An 18,317-nucleotide genomic window follows, 5' to 3' on the forward strand; every position below is an offset into this window, starting at 1 on the left:
TCCCCTTTCAGTCACTCCCGCCCTCCTGTCGCGCTCGTCGCGTCCGCCAGGGGGCGCCGGCGCCGCGCGCCCGCCGCCACCTCCGCGCCCCTCCCTCCCCGCCGCCGCCGCGCGCGCGCGCGCGCTCCAACCGGCGCGGCGGGGCGGGGCGGCCCCGCGGCGATCCGGGATGTCGGGCCGGCTCCTGGTGACGTAGCGGGAAGGGCCGCGCCAGACCCCCGCCCGCCGCTCTCCCCCGGCACGGCACGGGACCCCCCACACCTCCTCCGGTTATCCCCCGCCATGGGCAGAGCCGCGACGGTGGGAACGGGCAGGGCGACCGGGGCCGCCGCTGGGAATGTGCCAGGCCCTGCCGCCGCGTGAGCACCGGCACCGGCAGCGTTGTCCGCGCCCGCCCCGGGCCAAGCCGTGAGTGTGGCGTCCGCCGGGCCGCCGCTGCCCCGGGAGGGAGGGACGGAGAGCGCGGGAGCTCTGTCCGCCGGCAGCGGGCTCCCATCTCCCGAGGAGGGTGGGGGGGGCGGGAGGGGGTCTGGCGCGGTACCGGGACCCCGTGCTCACCTCCCCGTCCTGCGGGTCTCTCTCTCCCGGCAGGGCGGCGGGTGCCATGAGCAGCAGCTGCGCGTCCCCCGCCGCCTCCCGCCGCCGCCTGCAGCGCCGGGATCGATAGAGGCGGGGGCTGCGGACGCGCCATGGCCGGCAGCGGCTACACGGACCTGCGGGAGAAGCTCAAGTCCATGATGCCCTACCGGGACGGCCACAAAGGCGGCGGAGGAGGCGGCGGCCTCCCGCGGGAGCCCCCCGAACCTCCGTACGACCGCAAGCGGCGGCACCAGGAGGACTCCGGCTCCGAGCCCAGCGACTACGAGGAGCAGAAGGAGGAGGAGGAAGCTCGGAAAGTGAAGAGCGGCATCCGCCAGCTTCGCCTCTTCAGCGCCGAGGAGTGCGCCAAGATCGAGGCGCGCATCGAGGACGTGGTGTCCCGGGCGGAGAAGGGGCTCTACAAGGAGCACACGGTGGACCGGGCGCCGCTGCGGAATAAGTATTTTTTCGGGGAAGGCTACACCTACGGGTCTCAGCTGCAGCGGCGAGGCCCCGGGCAGGAGCGCCTGTACCCGCGGGGGGAGGTGGACGCCATCCCCGAGTGGGTGCACGACCTGGTGATCAGGAAGCTGGTGGAGCACCGGGTGATCCCCGAGGGCTTTGTGAACAGTGCCGTCATCAACGACTACCAGCCGGGGGGCTGCATTGTCTCCCACGTGGACCCCATCCATATCTTTGAGAGGCCCATCGTCTCCGTGTCCTTCTTCAGCGACTCGGCGCTCTGCTTCGGGTGTAAATTCCAGTTCAAGCCCATCAGGGTGTCGGAGCCCGTTCTGTTCCTGCCCGTGAAGAGGGGGAGCGTCACGGTGCTCAGGTAACTCGCCCGCGTTGCCGAGGCCCCGGTTGTGTAACGCGGATCACGAGGCGCCTCGGGCTCCGTCTCCCTCGCCTGTCGGTGCTCGGGGGCTCGCTGTGGTGGAAGGGGTGAAGCAGGGATTTGGGGAGGGCAGGTCCTGCCGTCGTGGTGGGTGAGGGTTTGGGTGGGTGCCCTCTCCACGGGGCTTGAGGCGAATGCTGGTGGGAGCGTGCTAGCAGAGCTGAGCTAGCCGATGAGTTCCTGTAAATGGTTAAAGTAACTCATCGAGACACAAAATGGATCCTTTGCCCAAGAGTGGTCAGATCGGAGCAGCTGTAGGGACAGGGCTACCGGGTCTATTCTTAGCTCGGCCGGGTCTTCTCTGACCTGACCTTAATCGTGGAGAGGAGGTGTGAATGGCCTTGTCTTCCCAGTCTGTAAACTGGGAATGCTGAGCCCTCCCCTGCCCGGTGACGATAAGGGAGACCAGAGTGCAGAGCCCCGCGTGATTGTCACTTGGAAGTGCAGCGGGTCACGGGCACAGGAAGGGACTTTCTGTGTGTTGAGGAAGAGCCCTGGAAGGTGGAATGACCTGCCCAAGGTCACGCAGTTGGCCGGCAGCGAAGCTGGGATTGGCACCGGGAAGAGCCTGCTTCGTAATCCCACTGCCTCCCGGTACGGGCTGGGAGGGGGAGCAGACAGGTGAGGGGCCAGGAGGGGCTGGAGCCACAGGGATCCTGCTGCTCTCCAGCTCCTGGGGAGGGCAGCTCGAAGCCTGGCACCGGGACTGCCAATCCTTGTGTCCCTGAAGGTCAGAGTGCTCCCTGCCAGGAGCAGGGATCACCAGGACTGTGCCAGCAGTGCTACCAGCTGTATCCTCCTTTGAAGGGATGTTTTTTTGGGCTGGTGAAGGTCCAGGCCGGTTTTCCGGGCTCCCAGGCCGTAATACAATCCCTTGCTTTGGCTTGTAAATTGATCGCTGCAGGGTTCGGGAAGGAATTTTTCCCCCCACAAACACACGGCCTCCTTGCCTGGTGCATCAATAATAAATGCTGAGATCTTGCGTCGCTTTTATCTCGGAAAAGCTGCACAAACATTAACTAATCCTTGCCGTACCCCGGTGTTAGGTAACTTGTGTGGATTAGCCGGTGATGAGGGAGGCTGCAGAGGGAGTCGGGAATGGCGCTGAGGACATTTTCTCATTCTCTGGTGGTTTGACAGGGCTCCGGGGGCAGAGGTCAGGGTGATTTTGTGAAATGGGACCCAAGGGGACCCATCCTGCCCTGTATCTTTTTACTGCAGAGCAAGCTCCATCCCCAGGGATGGACTGCTGGATGTGAGGCAGCTGCTCTGCTCCCTGACTTCTCTGAGATACCAAGAGGGAAAATTTCTACCTTAATTTTCCTGCTCCTGATGCGAACCCCTCTGCTGTCTTTCCTCGTCAGGCCTGGATAAATAGTTGCCCTTCCTTTTACAGCCAGAGGCCTTCTTTTTTTAAGGACAGTGAGAGTTTTATCCTGCTTGGAGGCATTCTGGCAGAGCTACTAATGCAGGGTCAGCCTCAAGTCTTGCAGTCAAAGCCTCTTGAAAAACTCTGGAGGAGGATCTGCAGTGGAGGATGGTGGGAGGAAGGAGAGATGCTTTCCCTGCTCCAGGACCAGAGAATGATGTTTTCTTATTCCAGAGCCTTGCTCTGCTGGAAGAGGCTGCTGGCTCAGGGCTCGTGGAATTGGAGTGAGGTGTCTCCCAGGGGTGTTTGGGTTGTTGGCCAATGTCACTCAGGTGCTGTAATCAGTTTGTTTATGTAGCTGAAGCAGTCCTACAAACCAGATGAAAATATCTTGATATCTTTTCCCTCCAAATCCAAGGGCTGCTTTCTGACCCACCCACTCTGCAGCTTGATCACGATCAGATGTTCTGCTTTCCAGCAAGTAATAGACTTTAAAACGGCGATTATTTCAAATTTGGTACAGCAGTTAGCAGGTACTTTACACTCACTTATGGGAGATTCTGCCAAAGTGACTGTTCCCTGTTGATAGGATCCTGTCTGGAATCAATTCCTTGCCTCACAGCAGATCTCCTGGTCTCCCATCTCACCCCAGGAGGAGCAGGAGAGGTGCAGGTTGTGCTCACGGGTGTGTCACCAAATCCAGCCCTTGGTCATGACTAAGTCGACTCCCCAAACTTGGCGTTTTCTCCTCTGGGTAAACAGCTGCTGGAGGCAGTTGCCCTGGAGATGGGGAACGGGCACAGATAGAGGTGGCATGCCTGTAATGTCTGGGATTCAAATCCTGCTGGGTCAGTGGCTGCTCCTGGCCTGCAGCCCTTCCAGGGAAGCTGTGTGTGTTTGGGGGCTGTGTGGAAGTCCTGAGGATCTAAAGGAAGCTGTCAGATCCCTCTCTTTGACCCCACAGCACTCTGACACTGGCCCCAGATTGCCCCTGTCCCATTCCTGCTCCTCATTCCACAGCTGCTGACCCACTAGGGATTTTGCAGAGGCACTTTCCCAGTTTCCCTCCCTTGATTTTGTTTGCCTGCCCTGAAGCAGGATGTGGTGTTTGCCAACACTGAACCTGCCTCAGACTCCTTGGAAAGTGTTCAGACCTCAAATGGCAGGTGAGGTGGAACAAGATTCACGTGGCTGCACCGTGCCCCTCTGCCAGAAGGCAAAGGCTGAGCCACCCCATGACCTGCTAATGAGCCCTTCCCTCTTCCAGCAGGGCCCACTGTCCTCTCCTTTCACATCTGCAGGGAAGATTTGCTCCTGTAGGTTTTGAGATCTAGAAGATGGCCTTCCCCAGTCCCCTCTTTTCCCACAGCCCTGGGAAGTAGGAGCTCTTGCAGGTTTGTCCCAGTGGCAGCCAGGCCAGGAGGGAGCATCAGCTCAGTGTGTGCTGCTGGATCCCAGTCCTGTGACCCATCAGCTCCCTGGGCAGGGGCTGCTGACCTCACCATGTTTGTGGGTTTTTCTTATTTTAACAATAATTTGGTGAGCATCAGTCCATAGAAGCAGTGGGGGGGAGATGGAGAAATTTTGCCTTTTCATCTGGGGAACTTCATCTTGGTGTGCTTTGACAATGCTTGGGCTGGGAAAAAGGGAGGGAACAGGGGGTGTGTGGAGCCACCTGGGATGGAGGATTCTAGGTGGATCCCTGTCCTGCAGCTGCTGTCATAGGAAGGAAATCTCAGCACTGAAACTGCCAGGTTTGTTGTCTGAGCGTTGGAAGGAGTGCAGCTGCAACTGGAGGAACGAAAGGCACAGGTAACATTTCCCAGGTTCCCAGAGCTTGTGCCATGCAGGCTTCCCTCCCACAGCTGGAGAGTGCTCCAGGTCATCTCCTGGCTGTTTGTAATGGCAGGGGAGTGCTGTGATGCGTGTCCCTCCTGTAGTCTCGAGGTGTGTCTGATGGAAGCATAATCAGAGCAGGTTGGAGTCTCTGGAGGATGAACCTCCTTCCTTCCCAGCTGGAGGGATCTCTCTGCAGCTGGCTGCTCCAAAATAGCCTGATCCCTCAGAACAGGCTGTTGGTGCAGAGGAAGTTCCACGTGTGCCAGTGGTGATGAGGCAGAGATTTGTTCAAGCTTTTCTTGTTAGAGTCTGTAGAACTTCAAGGCTTCCTTTCTGGTGATGTTTGCACAAAAATATCCACTTTTATCTCTGTGTGAATCAGTTCTGGTTCAGCGGCGGCTCTTCCAGATGGAAAAAGACTCAGGAAAGAGTTGGGGGTGTAAGGTTTGACAGGTTAGTTTGGAATTGGGGTCTGGTTTTGGGGTAGTGTGTGGAAAACATCAGCGCTTCCCCATGTTCTTCTGGAAAAATCTCTGGGATGGAGATGACACACTCTGGTGTTAGATTTTCCTTTCCAGGTTGTTTTGAGTTTCTTCTCTGGGTAGGAAATTGAGTTTCTTCTCTGGATCTTCTCTGTGTGTAGACCCTTGATATCATTATGGGTGTTTTTCTTCGGGGTCTGCCCGTTCAGGGTGTGCAAGGCTGGGCAGTGGTGAGAAGTTCATGCTGGCACAAGGCAGCACGAGTATGACACAACCAAATAATAATTTTATTTATTTTCTCTGCCTGTGCAGAGGCACTCCATCACTACACATGATATAGTGCAGAGTTTTCCACACCAGTTTGGTACTGGGGCAGACTGGTGTGTCCCCATTACGGTCTCAGAACAGAGTGGTGGGGCTGTTGTTTGATGCTGTCCATGTGCATCTGGGACCACAAACTTCCTGGTGCCACTCTGGAAGTGATCTGAAAAGGGAAGGAGTGAAAAGGAGTGTCCAGACTGATACTTTGTGGGTCTGGAAGCAGACCTTTCCCTGGTGTTCAGGGTGCTGCTGAGGATGCAGAGTTGAATGTTAACGTGGGTGATATTCATGAATTCACTGGAGCTTGACGCAGAGATTCCAGGAACATTATAGAGCATCATCACGAGCCTCTTGTCGTGTTCTGCAATGCCTGGAGCACAGTGGGGCTGGACACCACCCCTGCTTCAACTGGTCAGGCCTTAGACTTTTCACTCTCCTGGCAGAGCAGTAGATCTGTGTGTGAGGAGGTGTTTCTGGGTGAGTGGGTGGGTTATCTAACCAGATCAAGGAAACCCGGTCCTGTCCCCGGAGAAGACTTGCATGTGTGAGCTCTGTTCTCTGCTCAGGGTGTCCTGAATAACCTGCCTGACCCTGGCTTGCCAGCAGTGGCACGGAAAAGCCTTGTGGGGACACTGGGCTTGGTGATTTCTGCTTCAGGCTGGGTGAGCTGGCTTGAGCAGCCTTTGCCCAAGTGCCTTCCAAGGTGTTGCTGCCCTTGTTGGGTGTTTTCTGAAGGTGTTCAGCTTCTCTTTTGCCCATGCTGGACTCCAGCAGGCTCTCAGTGAGCTGACACTCTGCAAACGGCAGGTAGAGGGCAGGCCCCACCGCTGGGATCTGCTGGCTCACACCCTGGGAGTGACGGGATGTGCTCCCAGCATGGTGTGTGTGTCACAGCAGGTGTGGTGGCAGCTCTCCATGGACCCTCCGTGATTTCACCTGCTCTGCTGGCCACAGGAGCCCAGCTGGAAGCAGCATTTCCTCATGGCTGTTTCTCCAGTGTGTTGTGGGAAGCTGGGGCTGTCCTTGGCCGTGGCTTTTCTCCAGCCTGCTGAAAATGTGGAGTATTTGGAGTCATGTCACAGTGAAACACTCCTGCTGACAACAGCCACTGCTTGAGCCTGGCTTTTCCTCAGCCCAGGGAGCTGTTTCACCCTGTTACAGAGGAGTGCAGCTTGGTTTGCAGGTCTGAATTTGTAGGTTACCCCATGACTACTGGGTTAGGGCTGGTGATGTTCTTGTGGTGGCTGAGGGTGTGCCATGTGTTGGGGAGGATGATGAGCAGGAAAAGGGGATGAGAGGCTCAGCTCTGCATGACTGCACCCCTCTGTGACTAAAAACCTCCTTGATGTGTTATGTGTTTGGGTCTGGGTGTGCTGGCACACCTGAGCTGTGAGAGATAGGCATTCTCATAGGCAAGTTTGACATGATGCTTTGGAGAAATGTGCTCATTTTTCCCCCTGTTGCTTTCTAATTTCTTCATAAATTAATAGTCTGAATCTACAGTTCTACATTTCTACATGTTTTATTTCACAGTGCTGGAGCAGGTGGCAGTTTCCTCTGGGACAGGCTGAAAAATTGAGTCATGAAACCCCCCAAAACCCCCTGACTGTTTTCATTCTTTCTCGATGTTTGTTCCTTCCTGCGAGCCTAGCTCCTGTGTGCCTGGGCGGGGGGTGTTTGGAGGAGGAATTCCTGGTGCAAGTTAGGAAGTACTGGCCAAACTGAGTTGTTGAGGCTGGAAACCACTTTCTGCTTCTGCCTGGCATCTCCCTGACGGTGGCTTTTTGTTTCTGTTGTCAGTGGGTATGCGGCCGACGAAATCACACACTGCATTCGACCACAGGACATCAAGGAGAGGAGAGCTGTCATCATCCTCCGAAAGTAAGTGTTGAAGCCCTCCAGACAGCAAAATAAACGTGGATGTGGTGTCATGATGCTTAAACACTTGAAAACTGCCTTGCTTGTTAATTTGCTGGCTTGATCTTACACCTTGATTAGGTGTCACTCTGGCGCTCGCTCGTGTCTTGCCGCACCCGGCAGTGGAAGTGGCTGGAACCTGTTCCTGCAGGGTTCATCACTTCTTGGCTCTGTGCAGCAGCACTTTGTTGTATTGTCTGGGGTTGCAAGCCCTGCTGGTGCCCAGACTGGCTTTCTTTCCTTTGGCTGCCCAGCTCCAAACACCTAGAGTATCAAACTCTCTTGCTTTGGGCTGTGTGTTCAGGTGTTGGCCATGTGATACCCACGTGTGTGAGTTATCTGGATGGTCTTTGAAGGTGATGCTTGTGATGAAGAATGTCCTGTGAAGCAGAGAAAGTTTTCTTGATATCGTGGCTTTTGTTTCCTGGGGAGAGAGGAAACACTGGCTTTGGAGGGAAGCACATAGAGAGTTCAATGCTCATTACAGAGCTTGTCCTTCGAGTATGTGTTGGGAAGCCAAGCTCCATAAGCTGTTTTAGAAAGGGGCTTCCTGTTCTGGAAGAGCACTCTTGATGGCATTTCATCAATCAGTGCTTGTTCCTAAAGCTCTTAAGAAAATGAGAGACAAAGTAAACTAATCCCACCCCAAAGTCCCTCAGTAAAACCTTCTTTTCTGCCTAGAAATCTCCTCTCTCATCAGTTCCTTCTACTAGGAGACCAAAACATGTGACTGCCACACATTGACCCCTGCTGACTGTGCCTTGGAAGGTGTTAGCAGCAATTCTGCTGTCAATAAGTGTCTTTGTCAATGAAAATACACACTTTGAGTCCTGTAAACCCAGCCAAAAACGTGGGCATTGGTGGCAGAGCTGTGGTTGTGGCCCAGGCTGGCATAAGGCTCACAGGCAAGTGGTCTGAATCCAGACTGGATGAGCTTTTGGATAGCTTAGTTGATTTCAAAACAAGTCTGGCAACATGATGAGGATATGGCACAAAGCCAGTGGAGTGGAGTTGGACATCTGGTTAGAGAAACCCATGGAATGAAGGCAGGAAAAACAGCAGCCCTGAGGCATTAGCCAAACAAAATCAGCCCAGACCCAGGGAGGCAGGATGAGATGTGGCAGGAGATAGAGTGGGATGAAAGGCAGGCTGTAGCCAAACCACCCCACAGCTGGGTATGGCCACGTGAGGTTTGGGGTGAGAGGCTGAGACAAGAACTTACAGCTGTTGTGTTCGTGGTGTTGGAGCAGCCAGGGAAAAGCAGCACAAGTGCTCACAAGCAGGCATCTCCAAGTCTTGTAGCTGCTTTGGTTGGACTTTGAGAAAGAGAAGCTGCCTGTCCTAGGTTGTGGAGTAGTTTTCTGGAAAAGACAGGCTCAGATAAATAAGCTAAAGTTGCCCAAACTGGTGCAGATATCCAATGTACCTGTTTAAACTGGCTCTGCCTCTTGCTTTCTCCAGCCTTGGTAAGCTGAGGGTGTTGGATTGTTTCAGTCAAGCCTGGCTGCCCTCAAAGTGCATCAGAGCAAGAAAGAACCTTAAACCTCACCTTGTTTCAGGCCCTGCCATGGGCAAGGATTCCTTCCACTAGACCAGGTTGCTCAGAGCCCTGGGCAACCTGTGCCAGTGCTTCACTGCTCCCTGAGTAAAGGATTTCTTTCTAATATGCAATCTAAATCTTCCCTCTTTTAGTTCAACACTGGTTCCTCTTGTCATGACCATCTCCCAATGTAAAAAGTTGCTCTCTGTGTTTTTTATAAGCCCCCTTTAAGTCCTGGGAGGAGCACTGAGGTCTCCCCAGTTGTACCCAGCTGCATTCCTGCTGGAGGGACAGAGCCTGTAGCTCTGCTGGCTTTGTTTGCTCATCCACCCTGATTTTTGGGGCCTGATTTGCTTCATGTCAGAGCAGAAGTGTCTCTGCCCATCAGACAGTGAGGAGCTAACCCGACAGACAAACCAGATGAAACCACACCAGGATTTTTCTCTGGAGCAAAGCACAAACCCCCTGGTGATTATTTCTCCGCAGCTGTGGTGAATCCTTGGCGATGTTTGCCAAAGGCTGGGCTGTGATTGCTGCCAAATAGAGCTTATTAATTGCTGCTTATCCCTGGCCAGGGTGGCCACCTCCCCGTGTCCCCTGCGTGTCCCTGCCCTTTGCCTGTGCCAGGATCTCTGCCCAGCGCCATTCCGCTCCCCGGATCGGATCATGCGGCTGCGCCTGGAACAGGCTGTTGTGCAACCAGGAAAGCAGCTCCTTCCCCTGGTGGCCTGCAAGCACGAGAGGCCTCGTGAAACTCCTCTTCCTCATCTTGGTGGTGAGGATCAGCCCTGAGCTTTCCAGATCAGATCAGTTGGATCCTCCCAGTCGGAGCTGGGATGTTCGGCTCCGAATTCTGCCGGAGCCCGCCGGGTCCCAGACGTTTGAGTCTGGCTCTGCTCTGCCTCTGCTCCGAGCGTGTTCTCACTGACAGCAGCAGGAGAACGAAGCTGTGGGAGCTGGAGGGGCAGTGCAGTTCAGGATTCTCCAGAGCAGTGTGGTTACCAAGCAGGTCATAAACACTTCAGTGCTCGGTGTTTGCTGTGTTGGATCGCAGGGCTGCCGGGAGCCAGCAGGGTTTGGAAGTGCTTTGAGCCAGAGGAGGGGAGGAATGGTGCTCTCAATTTATGAGATGCTGAGAGAGGTACCGTGGGAGGTGGGTGTAGAAATGAGACCTACTCAACCTTGAAAGCAGTTTTAGAGGCTTTTGCTGCCATTCTGCTTTCACTCTCATAAGCAGAGTTTGTCTATTTGTAGGTACATTGTTCTCCATGTCAGTGTCACCTCTCCTTGCACCTGGCCAGAGGGAGCTTGGCTGGTGTTCCCTTGCCCTTGCAGTGTGTTGGGGGTTGGTTTGTTTGAATTGCAGCCCCGCAGTTGCTGTTGAATTTGAGAGGTATTTAAACCACCTTCCTTGACACAGGCAGGATCTTCAAGACCTTTGGTGTTCAGGCTGGACTGGGTCCAGCCCTGGAGCTGAGAACAACTCAGGATGACAGCATGGACTAGCACAGGCTCCAACCTGGCAGCTGCCTGTGCAAGTGTTCCTTGTTTCTGGCATGCTGGGCAAACTCAGGCTGCCATGCCCAGCTTTGCCTGTGCCAGACTGGCATCACCCTCATTAGCTGAAGAGGCTCTCCCTGATGGCAGAGAGAAGCTTGGCAAGTGGATGTGCTTCCTAATGGAAGTTTAAATTGGGATTCTCCTGTGGAAACCTCCCTCAGGAGCTGAAGTTCAGCACTGGAGAGCAAGTAGTGGTTCTCCCCCTTCATTTTTGCTGCCTCCTCCACCTGTGCATGGCTACAGTTCTGTGACTGTTCTCTTTTGGGATGAGCTCTGCTTGCTCTCCAGCATAGCTTGAGTGTGTGCAGAGCTGCTGGAAGGGATGTATGATGCAGCTTCTGTTTGCTACACCTTCTCCTGACTCGTACTTCAACTCTCTGCACTGTGTAGTCAAGCTGAGGAGCACCTGACCCCGGGAGATCCGTGGGCAGGAGGGAGTTTCCAGGTGGAAGCAGTTATTACTGTTGCAGGTGATGATGCTTTTGCAGGGCATCTCCCAGCCAGGTGGCTTAACTGGAGCTGTGAGTTATTGCCAGGTGATTTCAGGGGATTTCACAGCTGCTCCAGCAACTCTGCTCCTTATCCCAGAGCTGGGGTTGCAGTGAGCTCAGCACCTTTTGCATTCACCTCATGACTGTGTGTCCCTAAGCCAAGGCAGAATAAAGGGCAATGGCTTCAAACTGGCAGAGAGTATGTTTAAATTAGATATAAGGAAAAAATCCTTTCCTGTCAGGGTGCTGAAGCCCTGGCACACATTGCCCAGAAAAGTTGTGGCTGCCCCATCCTTGAAAGTGTCCAAGGCCAAGGTGGACAGGGCTTGGAGCAATCTGGGATAGTGGAAGATGTTCCTGCCTGTGGCAGGGGGTTGGAAATGAGATGATCTTCAGGGTCCCTTCCAACTCAGACCATTCTGTGATTCTGTGAAGCTGCAGCTTGTTGTGCAGTGGAATGGGGTATTCCTGCCCCTCCTCCTGAGCTGTGTGGTAGGGGTGGAGGGCTCTGCTGTGATTCTGTAGAAACTCCTTGCAAATTCTTTTCTCTTTTAATATTTGCAGAACAAGACTAGATGCACCTCGATTGGAAACAAAATCCCTGAGTAGCTCTGTGTTGCCACCAGGTTACAACTCTGACCGCCTGTCGGGAAGCAACCGGGACCAGATCCTGAAGCCAAAGCGGTCCCATCGCAAAGCAGACCCTGATGCTGCCCACAGGTAGGATCATCTCTCCTAAAAGCCATGTTTGGGATGTTGTCTGTGGATCAGTGCATAGCTGAGGTCCCTGGCGTCGGAACATATTGAAAACCATTCTGATTTGCACCTGCCAGGTGCTTTCTGCAGTGCCCAGATCTGTTTTATCAGAATGAGCTCTTTGTACGTTCCTCCCAGACTTGTGGAGGCTGAGCTCTGGCTGTAAGCAGCTTACATTGTTTATCCTGTGAGTGGCATAATGAAGAAGCAATAGATTTGGCTGGCTTTTGATAATGCAGTCGTTCAGAACAATAGTTTCCCTGCAGCTAATCATTTTTGACCTCTATTGCCAAGCAACCTATGCAGCTGTGTTAAACTATATTATGAAAGCAGTCCTGGGAGGGAATGTGAGGGTTTGCTATCTGGGAAAGGTTAAGGACTTCTTGGGAAGCTTCTCAGGCCTGTTTTGATTCCAGAGCTCTGTGTGTGTATTTTTGTGTGAGAAACCAGACCGTGTGGATGTTTAAGCCTGACCTTCAGGGAAGCTCCTTGCTGAGGTTTCAGACAATCTTGAGCTCTGCAGCAAGGCTTCCCTTAAACACCTTGGTGTGAGCACACTGCTGGCTGTGAGTGACAGCCAGTCTGCCAGCTGTCCTGCATATTCCAATTCCAAAGCTTCCTGAAGATCCAGATGGCATTCTCTGCACAATGGGTACAACCCAAAAGTTGATTTGGTCCCAGGGCTTGGCTGCCACGTGGTGCCAGCCCTGTTTGAACCTGTCCCGGAGGGAGGAGGGTGGGGATGGTTTGTTTGTGAGCAGTGTTCATTCACCTGGATGCAGGCTGGAAGATGGATGAAGATCTGGGGCTGGGCTGCAGATGCAGCTTCCCTGGGAGCAGGCAGAGGGCCGGTGTCCGATTAGAGGAGCGATCATGCGGGACAAATGTGCACATCCCTCAGAGCTGTTTGTCAGCCTGATGTGACCTTATCAGGCTGTGGGGGATGGCTTGCATAGGCTCCTGCAGCAGATGGGTGTGAAAAACATGTTTTTCCTCTTTCTCTGGCCTCAGAGACTCCAGTATAACAGACAATTCTCATGGGTATCATAGTGGGATCTCTCAGGAACCACTCAGATAAAGTGGTGTGTGCAGCCCACCAACCCAGTCCTGCTAGAAAGTGATCAGAGGCAGCTCTGCAGAAATAACAATTGCACTGTGCTAATATTTGAGAGAACAAAGGATTTTGGAGCTGTGGTGTGATCCTGCACCGTAAGGAGCTCAGCTCTGTGCTCTGAATTCTGCTGCAGTAGAGACAGACCCCTCTGCTCAAGGGATTTTACTTGGGGCCATAAGCTGCAAGCAAAAAAAAAAAAAAAAGAGGTTGACTGGAAGTGTTCTAGTGGAGGTAAAGGCCAAAGCTTGCCTTGGGAAGGGAAGGACCTGGCCCATCATAGTAAAGTTCTCAGTTCCTCCAGGGAGCTGCAGCCTGGTGATCTATTCCTGCTCTGCCAGGTGCCCAGTGCTGGGAAAGCAGTGGGAAAACAGGCAGAGCTATCCCGGCAGGTAACCTGCAGATAGTGTCCAGAGGAACGCCTGGACCCCCTCGTGCTGTGCTCTCACTCCTGTTTTCTCCCTCTCCACAGGCCACGGATCCTAGAAATGGATAAGGAGGAGAACAGGCGTTCAGTCCTCTTACCAAAACATAGGAGACGGAGCAACTTCAGCTCTGAGAACTATTGGCGAAGGTCTTACGAGTACACGGAGGACTGTGACGAGGAGGAGGAGGATGGCAGCCCCGCCAGGAAAGTTAAAATGAGACGACACTGAGGATTGCACTTCCCAGGCTCGTGGAGCTCTTGAGATTGGCCTCCAGTCTGTGAAAACTTTCTCCTCCCTCTGGCTATCTTCCATCTAGCTTCAGTTTTGGTTTTTCCTTTCAGGCTGAAGAGTAAACAGGAAGGATTTGGTTTTATGAATGGAGGGATGCTGAGACGTACGTGAGGATGGAGCATGGTGTCCTGAGTCATGGGTCAAGCTGGCATCTCTCCCTTAGGAAGCAGATAAAGTTATGCCAGGTTGTCTGTTGGGATTTCTTTTGAAAACACCAAAAAGTTTAACTGTTTCATTGCGCAAGATTCAAGAATTGTATTTTTGTTTTGGTTTTCTGTTGGTTTTTTTTTTTTTTTTTTTTTTTTTTTTTTCTTTTTTTTTTTTTTTGCTTTAACACTTTTCCTTTCCAAATGTTCTAAATATGATGTTTGACCCCAGGAGCTGAAATTCCATGGTGGGCTCGTATTCCTTGTTTCACCAAAGGGCTCCTTGGTCTTTTTTACCTGGTGGTTGTTGGGTCTGTTTTAAGGGTGCCCTGCAGTAACTGGAAGTTTGAAGCTTTGCAGACCCCTCTTGCTGTGATCGATTTCAAAGGGTTTAGGACATTTTTGTTGCACTTTAGTGTTTTAAATGCCGTAGGTTTCCTTTCCAGACCCTTTCCCAAGCCAGCATGGGCTCGCAGCCCTGTGTCCCTGCGCTGCCCTCTCCAAGAAGAATGTACTAGAGCTCTGGTTTCTCAGTGCTGGTCTGACTGGGGCTGTGGTTCAGGAGGAAGGAAACGTGGCCCAGCATTGTCCTGAGATCCATATTGGAATCTCAGGGCTGCCAAGTGAGGGATCACACTGAGTATGTGCTGCTTCCCAGAGCTGGGGATAGCAAAGAGGAGTAGGAGACGCTGTGCTTGTGAGGGCTTGTGCCTTGGGACCCCCAGAAGAGCCCTTTCCACTGCCCCTTCCAGGTGGAGAGAGCTGAGTGGGTGCAGCATTCCCAGCACAGTGCCCCATCCCGAGGGATTGGCTGCACTCTCATGGAGCAGGAACAGGAGCTGCTGTGGCCTTGGGGGAGCTGAGCAGCTCTGTCCCCTCCGAGGCTGGCTCTGGGAGCAGGGACGCTGCAGGGCTCGAGTTTGGCCCCAGTTCAGTGCATCCAGCACTGCAGTTGCCTGCTTTCTCCGGGCTTATTCCTGCCTGTGTTCCTGGGGTAGGGAGTTTTCTGGTTGCTACAGGAAATGCTGAGAAGAATCAGGCATTCAGCCCCGTGGAGTTGTGACAGAGCATCTGCCATCATCATCCTCTTCTCCCACCCGGTTTGTGTTAGCCCAGACCAAAGCCTTGGTGTTTGCAAAGTTTGGGGCCCAATGCCATATTTAGAGCTGTACTTTTAAGGAAAACTTCCTCCAGTTGATTCTTTGAACCCAAGTGTTGGCAGTTGTAAGGAGTAGTCTTATTTTTAAATTTTTACTGCTTTGCCCTCCCTCCAATTGTAGTTTTTCTTAGTGTCGTGTCCCCCACACACTTCATGGTCTGCACGCTTGGCAATAAAAAGATGTAATATATTTTGAAACTTGTTTGCTGCTGTCGTGAGGGGCTCCTGGTCTAAAACAACCACCCAGGCGTTGTTCCCTGCAGTGCTGATCGAGGACATTTGCTGACATCTGAGTCCCACTGTCCTTTTCCTTCCCTGCTGATTTTCACCTGGTGTTGGGGTCCTGCTCAGGCTGGATCTTGTCACATGAGCTCACAGTGCTGGCTCTGGGGGTGTTGGTGAGGTCCCCACTGCCTGTCTCTGATTATCCAGTGGTTTTCCTGGTGAGAGCTCCCACTGGCTCCGTGCTGAGGCACAGCCTCTGAAGGAACATGTCTTGTCAGTGCAGAGATGCAAAAGTTTGTGCTTCTGCTGCTTGTGAAACCTTGAAAATGCCATTTTCAGACCACACGTAGCATTTGAAGCGATGTTCCTCACCCCCCCCCCCAGCTTTCTGCTGTGAATCCAGGCCAGCTCTTGGCTACAAACCCCCTGTTTTGGGCAGCTTGGCATTCCCCTGGCAGCAAAACTGCACGCAGGGAGCAGAGATCCCTTCTCCTCCTGATGGCTTTGTCCTTCTGGATCCATCCTGGCCATGCCCTGTTCCAGTCACGGTGCCAGGCTCTGCTGTGGGTGCAGACAGTGACAGAGGTCACTGCCAGAGGTGTCAGCTCTCCCCTCTCCCCTCCTGGCTCCCAATTTTATCCCTGCCTCTCCAATATGGATACTCTACCCTGCTGTCAACTCAAAATGAAGCTGGAGCAGCTGACCTTTCCACAGCTGCTTCCCAGAGCAGGACTTCCATGGGATGAGGTGCTGGCTCTGTCTCTGGGCATGCTGAGTGCTTACACCTCTGTCCTGGTCCCAGCCACCACCTCATCCTGGTCCTTTTGCAGGCTGTACACGTGCAAGATTCCTTTCCCAGCTTGTTTTGGTATTCCTGCATGTCCTGCTCCGGAGCTTTCCCCCTGTTCCCATCCTGCAGTGGGTCAGAGCTGGCAGCGTGGCTGGGGGGACAGGAGGAGCTCCTCTCCAGCCACCACCTGCTCTTGGTTTTAACCTGACTGCTTGGGGCTTGGCACCTTGGAAGAGAGAGGGAGCAAGGGATCCCTCAGGAGAGGAGTCCCCGGCGTGCAGGCAGGGCCATCTTCCCACTTGTACAGACATTTTCTATAGACACGGATGTATATGTGTAGATAACATGGTTTTTTAACTCTTTTGCACTGAACAACATCAGAGTGAAACCTGGATTGGAAACTAGGAGACATTTTTCACACGGATCCAGAGGTCTGGATCCTTCCTGTAACCTGTCTGGTTGAAACTGTGGCTCGGAATTCCTGGTTTTCACTGTTGGGCTGCACGCAGGCATCAGGGCAGGCTGGTGGCACGGGGCTGCTGCTGAGCAGGGAGCGGGGTGAGCTCGAGTTTGGAGGCAAAACTTCTCAGCAGGCTCACCCACAGCCCTGACCCTGTTAGTTTGTTGTGTTTCTGATCTGGTTGTGTGTGGTCCAACCTCTCCATGCACCCACAGCGTGTCCGTGCTCAGCCCCGAACTGGGAGCTACATCCAGTGTGACAATCCATGTGCCCAGACTGGGAGAACTGTCTTTCCTAAGGAAGGGGGAGGAAGGTGGGGTTCATCCCTGCTTTTCCACAAAGAACAGGAGGGATTGGGGTTTGTTACTGTTACCGTATCTCCAGAAGGGTCAGTGGTGGAATTATCCAAGCCCATGGATCAAAACAGCTGCCAGGTTTTGAGGAGGACTCGGGGGGGTCCAGGGTCTAGACCCCCACCAGCAGCAAAGAGTCTTTTACCTGCCAAAAGTGTTCCCTTTCCCCTGTTGGGAGGAGAAACATTTGACTGAGAAATGTCTTTGCTCCTTCCCCTGCCCACACTTAGAAGTTCTGGCTGACTTTAGTTTTTGTTTTTTAAAAGATTCTAATTTTTTTTGTTACCAATAAAAATAAAAATTAAAAAAAAATAATAAAAAAGAAAGTGGCAATATTTTTTTCTGTAAGCTTTTCCTAGGAAAAAGCGTGGTTTGTAACAAAGTTGTACAGTTCTGAAGTTTGAGATACGAGAAGTACTGTGTGAAACGCTGTAAATGGAGCAGAGATTATTTTATGTACAGTCTGACGTGGGGGAATCTTTTAATTCCAATTGATTCTTAGGAAGAATTTGGTTCTTCACTGTCAGGGTTTGGAATTTCATGGTTTCATTATTTTTTTTTTTCTTGTATAGATTGCTGCATTAATTGAATAAAAGCAGAAAGCATCTCTTGGCCTGGCTGTGTGGTACTGGGGGCTGGGACGTGCCTCGATTTCCCCTGGCAGGAATGAGGTGGTTGGGAGCAGAAAACTGGTTCTAAATAAAGGGAGTCACCGGCTCCCCGGGGACAGGGCGGCCAAATGCAGTGGCTGTGCTTCCCGTGCTGTCCTAGAAAGCAGGGACAGGGATCTCTCCTTCCTCCCCTGCCTGCCAGCACCTTGTGCTGAGCCCCTCTTCCTCCTGGTGCCTCCCTCCTGCAAGAGGGAGATGGGATGGGTGCGATGTGCCAGAGAGAGGATGGATGGGATCTGCTGGTCTGTGGCCTCTCCTCTCCTCTCCTCTCCTCTCCTCTCCTCTTCTCTTCCCCCCCTCTTTCACTTTCTCTTCTCTTCCACCTGTAGTGCTTGTTATCCAGCCTCCTCTGAGGCCACTTTTACCATCACATTCTCCAAACACAGGAGACACTCTGTGCCGCTTGTGTCCTCTCCTCCCCTCTCCTCTCCTCTCCATCTCTCTCTTCTTCCCCTCCTCTCTTCCTCTTCTCCCTGCTCCTTTCCTCTCTTCTTCACACCTCTTTATCTCTTATTCCCTTCCTCTGCCTCTCCTCTTTCTCTCCTCCCCTTTTCACTACCCCCTTCTTTCTCCCCTCTGCTGTTCTCCCTCCTCTCAGTTCCTCCTCCCTCTCCTCAGAGCAGACCCATCCTGCCCACCCTCAGTCCCCGGGGCTGTGCCGGCGCCTCAGGCCCCTCCATCCACCCATGAGCCCACAGCCCACCGCCGGGGCATCGTTCCCCGCTCTCCCCCGGGCTGTTTTCCGCTCCAAACCCCTGCGTCAGCCCAGAGCCGCATCTCCCCGGGGCCGGGGTTAGTCAGCAGGGAGGGGAAGCCGTGCCCTGCCCGGGGTGACTCACCCCAAAACTGGGTGCAGGGCAGGCTGCTCGCCCTCCCACCTTGCCATGATGCCGTGGGGGGAGTGGGGAACAACATTCCCGGTGGCCTGGCG

General features: G+C 53.5%; 1 protein-coding gene across 1 annotated transcript; it reads left to right on the forward strand.

The window, feature by feature from the left end:
• Window positions 1-134: 134 nt before the first annotated feature.
• Window positions 135-17,322, forward strand: ALKBH5 (alkB homolog 5, RNA demethylase). The gene is made up of 5 exons (XM_041401516.1): window positions 135-408; window positions 592-1,414; window positions 7,289-7,369; window positions 11,561-11,716; window positions 13,336-17,322. Exons 2-5 carry the CDS (start codon window positions 690-692, stop codon window positions 13,517-13,519), a joined length of 1,146 nt encoding a protein of 381 aa, XP_041257450.1. The 5' UTR covers window positions 135-408; window positions 592-689; the 3' UTR covers window positions 13,520-17,322.
• The last annotated feature ends 995 nt before the right edge of the window (window positions 17,323-18,317 follow it).

The sequence above is a fragment of the Onychostruthus taczanowskii genome, unplaced genomic scaffold (assembly GCF_017590055.1).
Source record: "Onychostruthus taczanowskii isolate IOZ18803 unplaced genomic scaffold, ASM1759005v1 scaffold19, whole genome shotgun sequence".
In the NCBI taxonomy this organism is placed as follows: domain Eukaryota; kingdom Metazoa; phylum Chordata; class Aves; order Passeriformes; family Passeridae; genus Onychostruthus; species Onychostruthus taczanowskii.

Bases quoted from the DNA above. Each gene is read 5' to 3' on its own strand.
- ALKBH5 (XM_041401516.1), top strand. From the start codon at position 690: ATGGCCGGCAGCGGCTACACGGACCTGCGGGAGAAGCTCAAGTCCATG. The intron at 1,415-7,288 runs GTAACTCGCCCG...TTCTGTTGTCAG, and splicing joins GGGAGCGTCACGGTGCTCAG to TGGGTATGCGGCCGACGAAA. The intron at 7,370-11,560 runs GTAAGTGTTGAA...TAATATTTGCAG, and splicing joins GCTGTCATCATCCTCCGAAA to AACAAGACTAGATGCACCTC.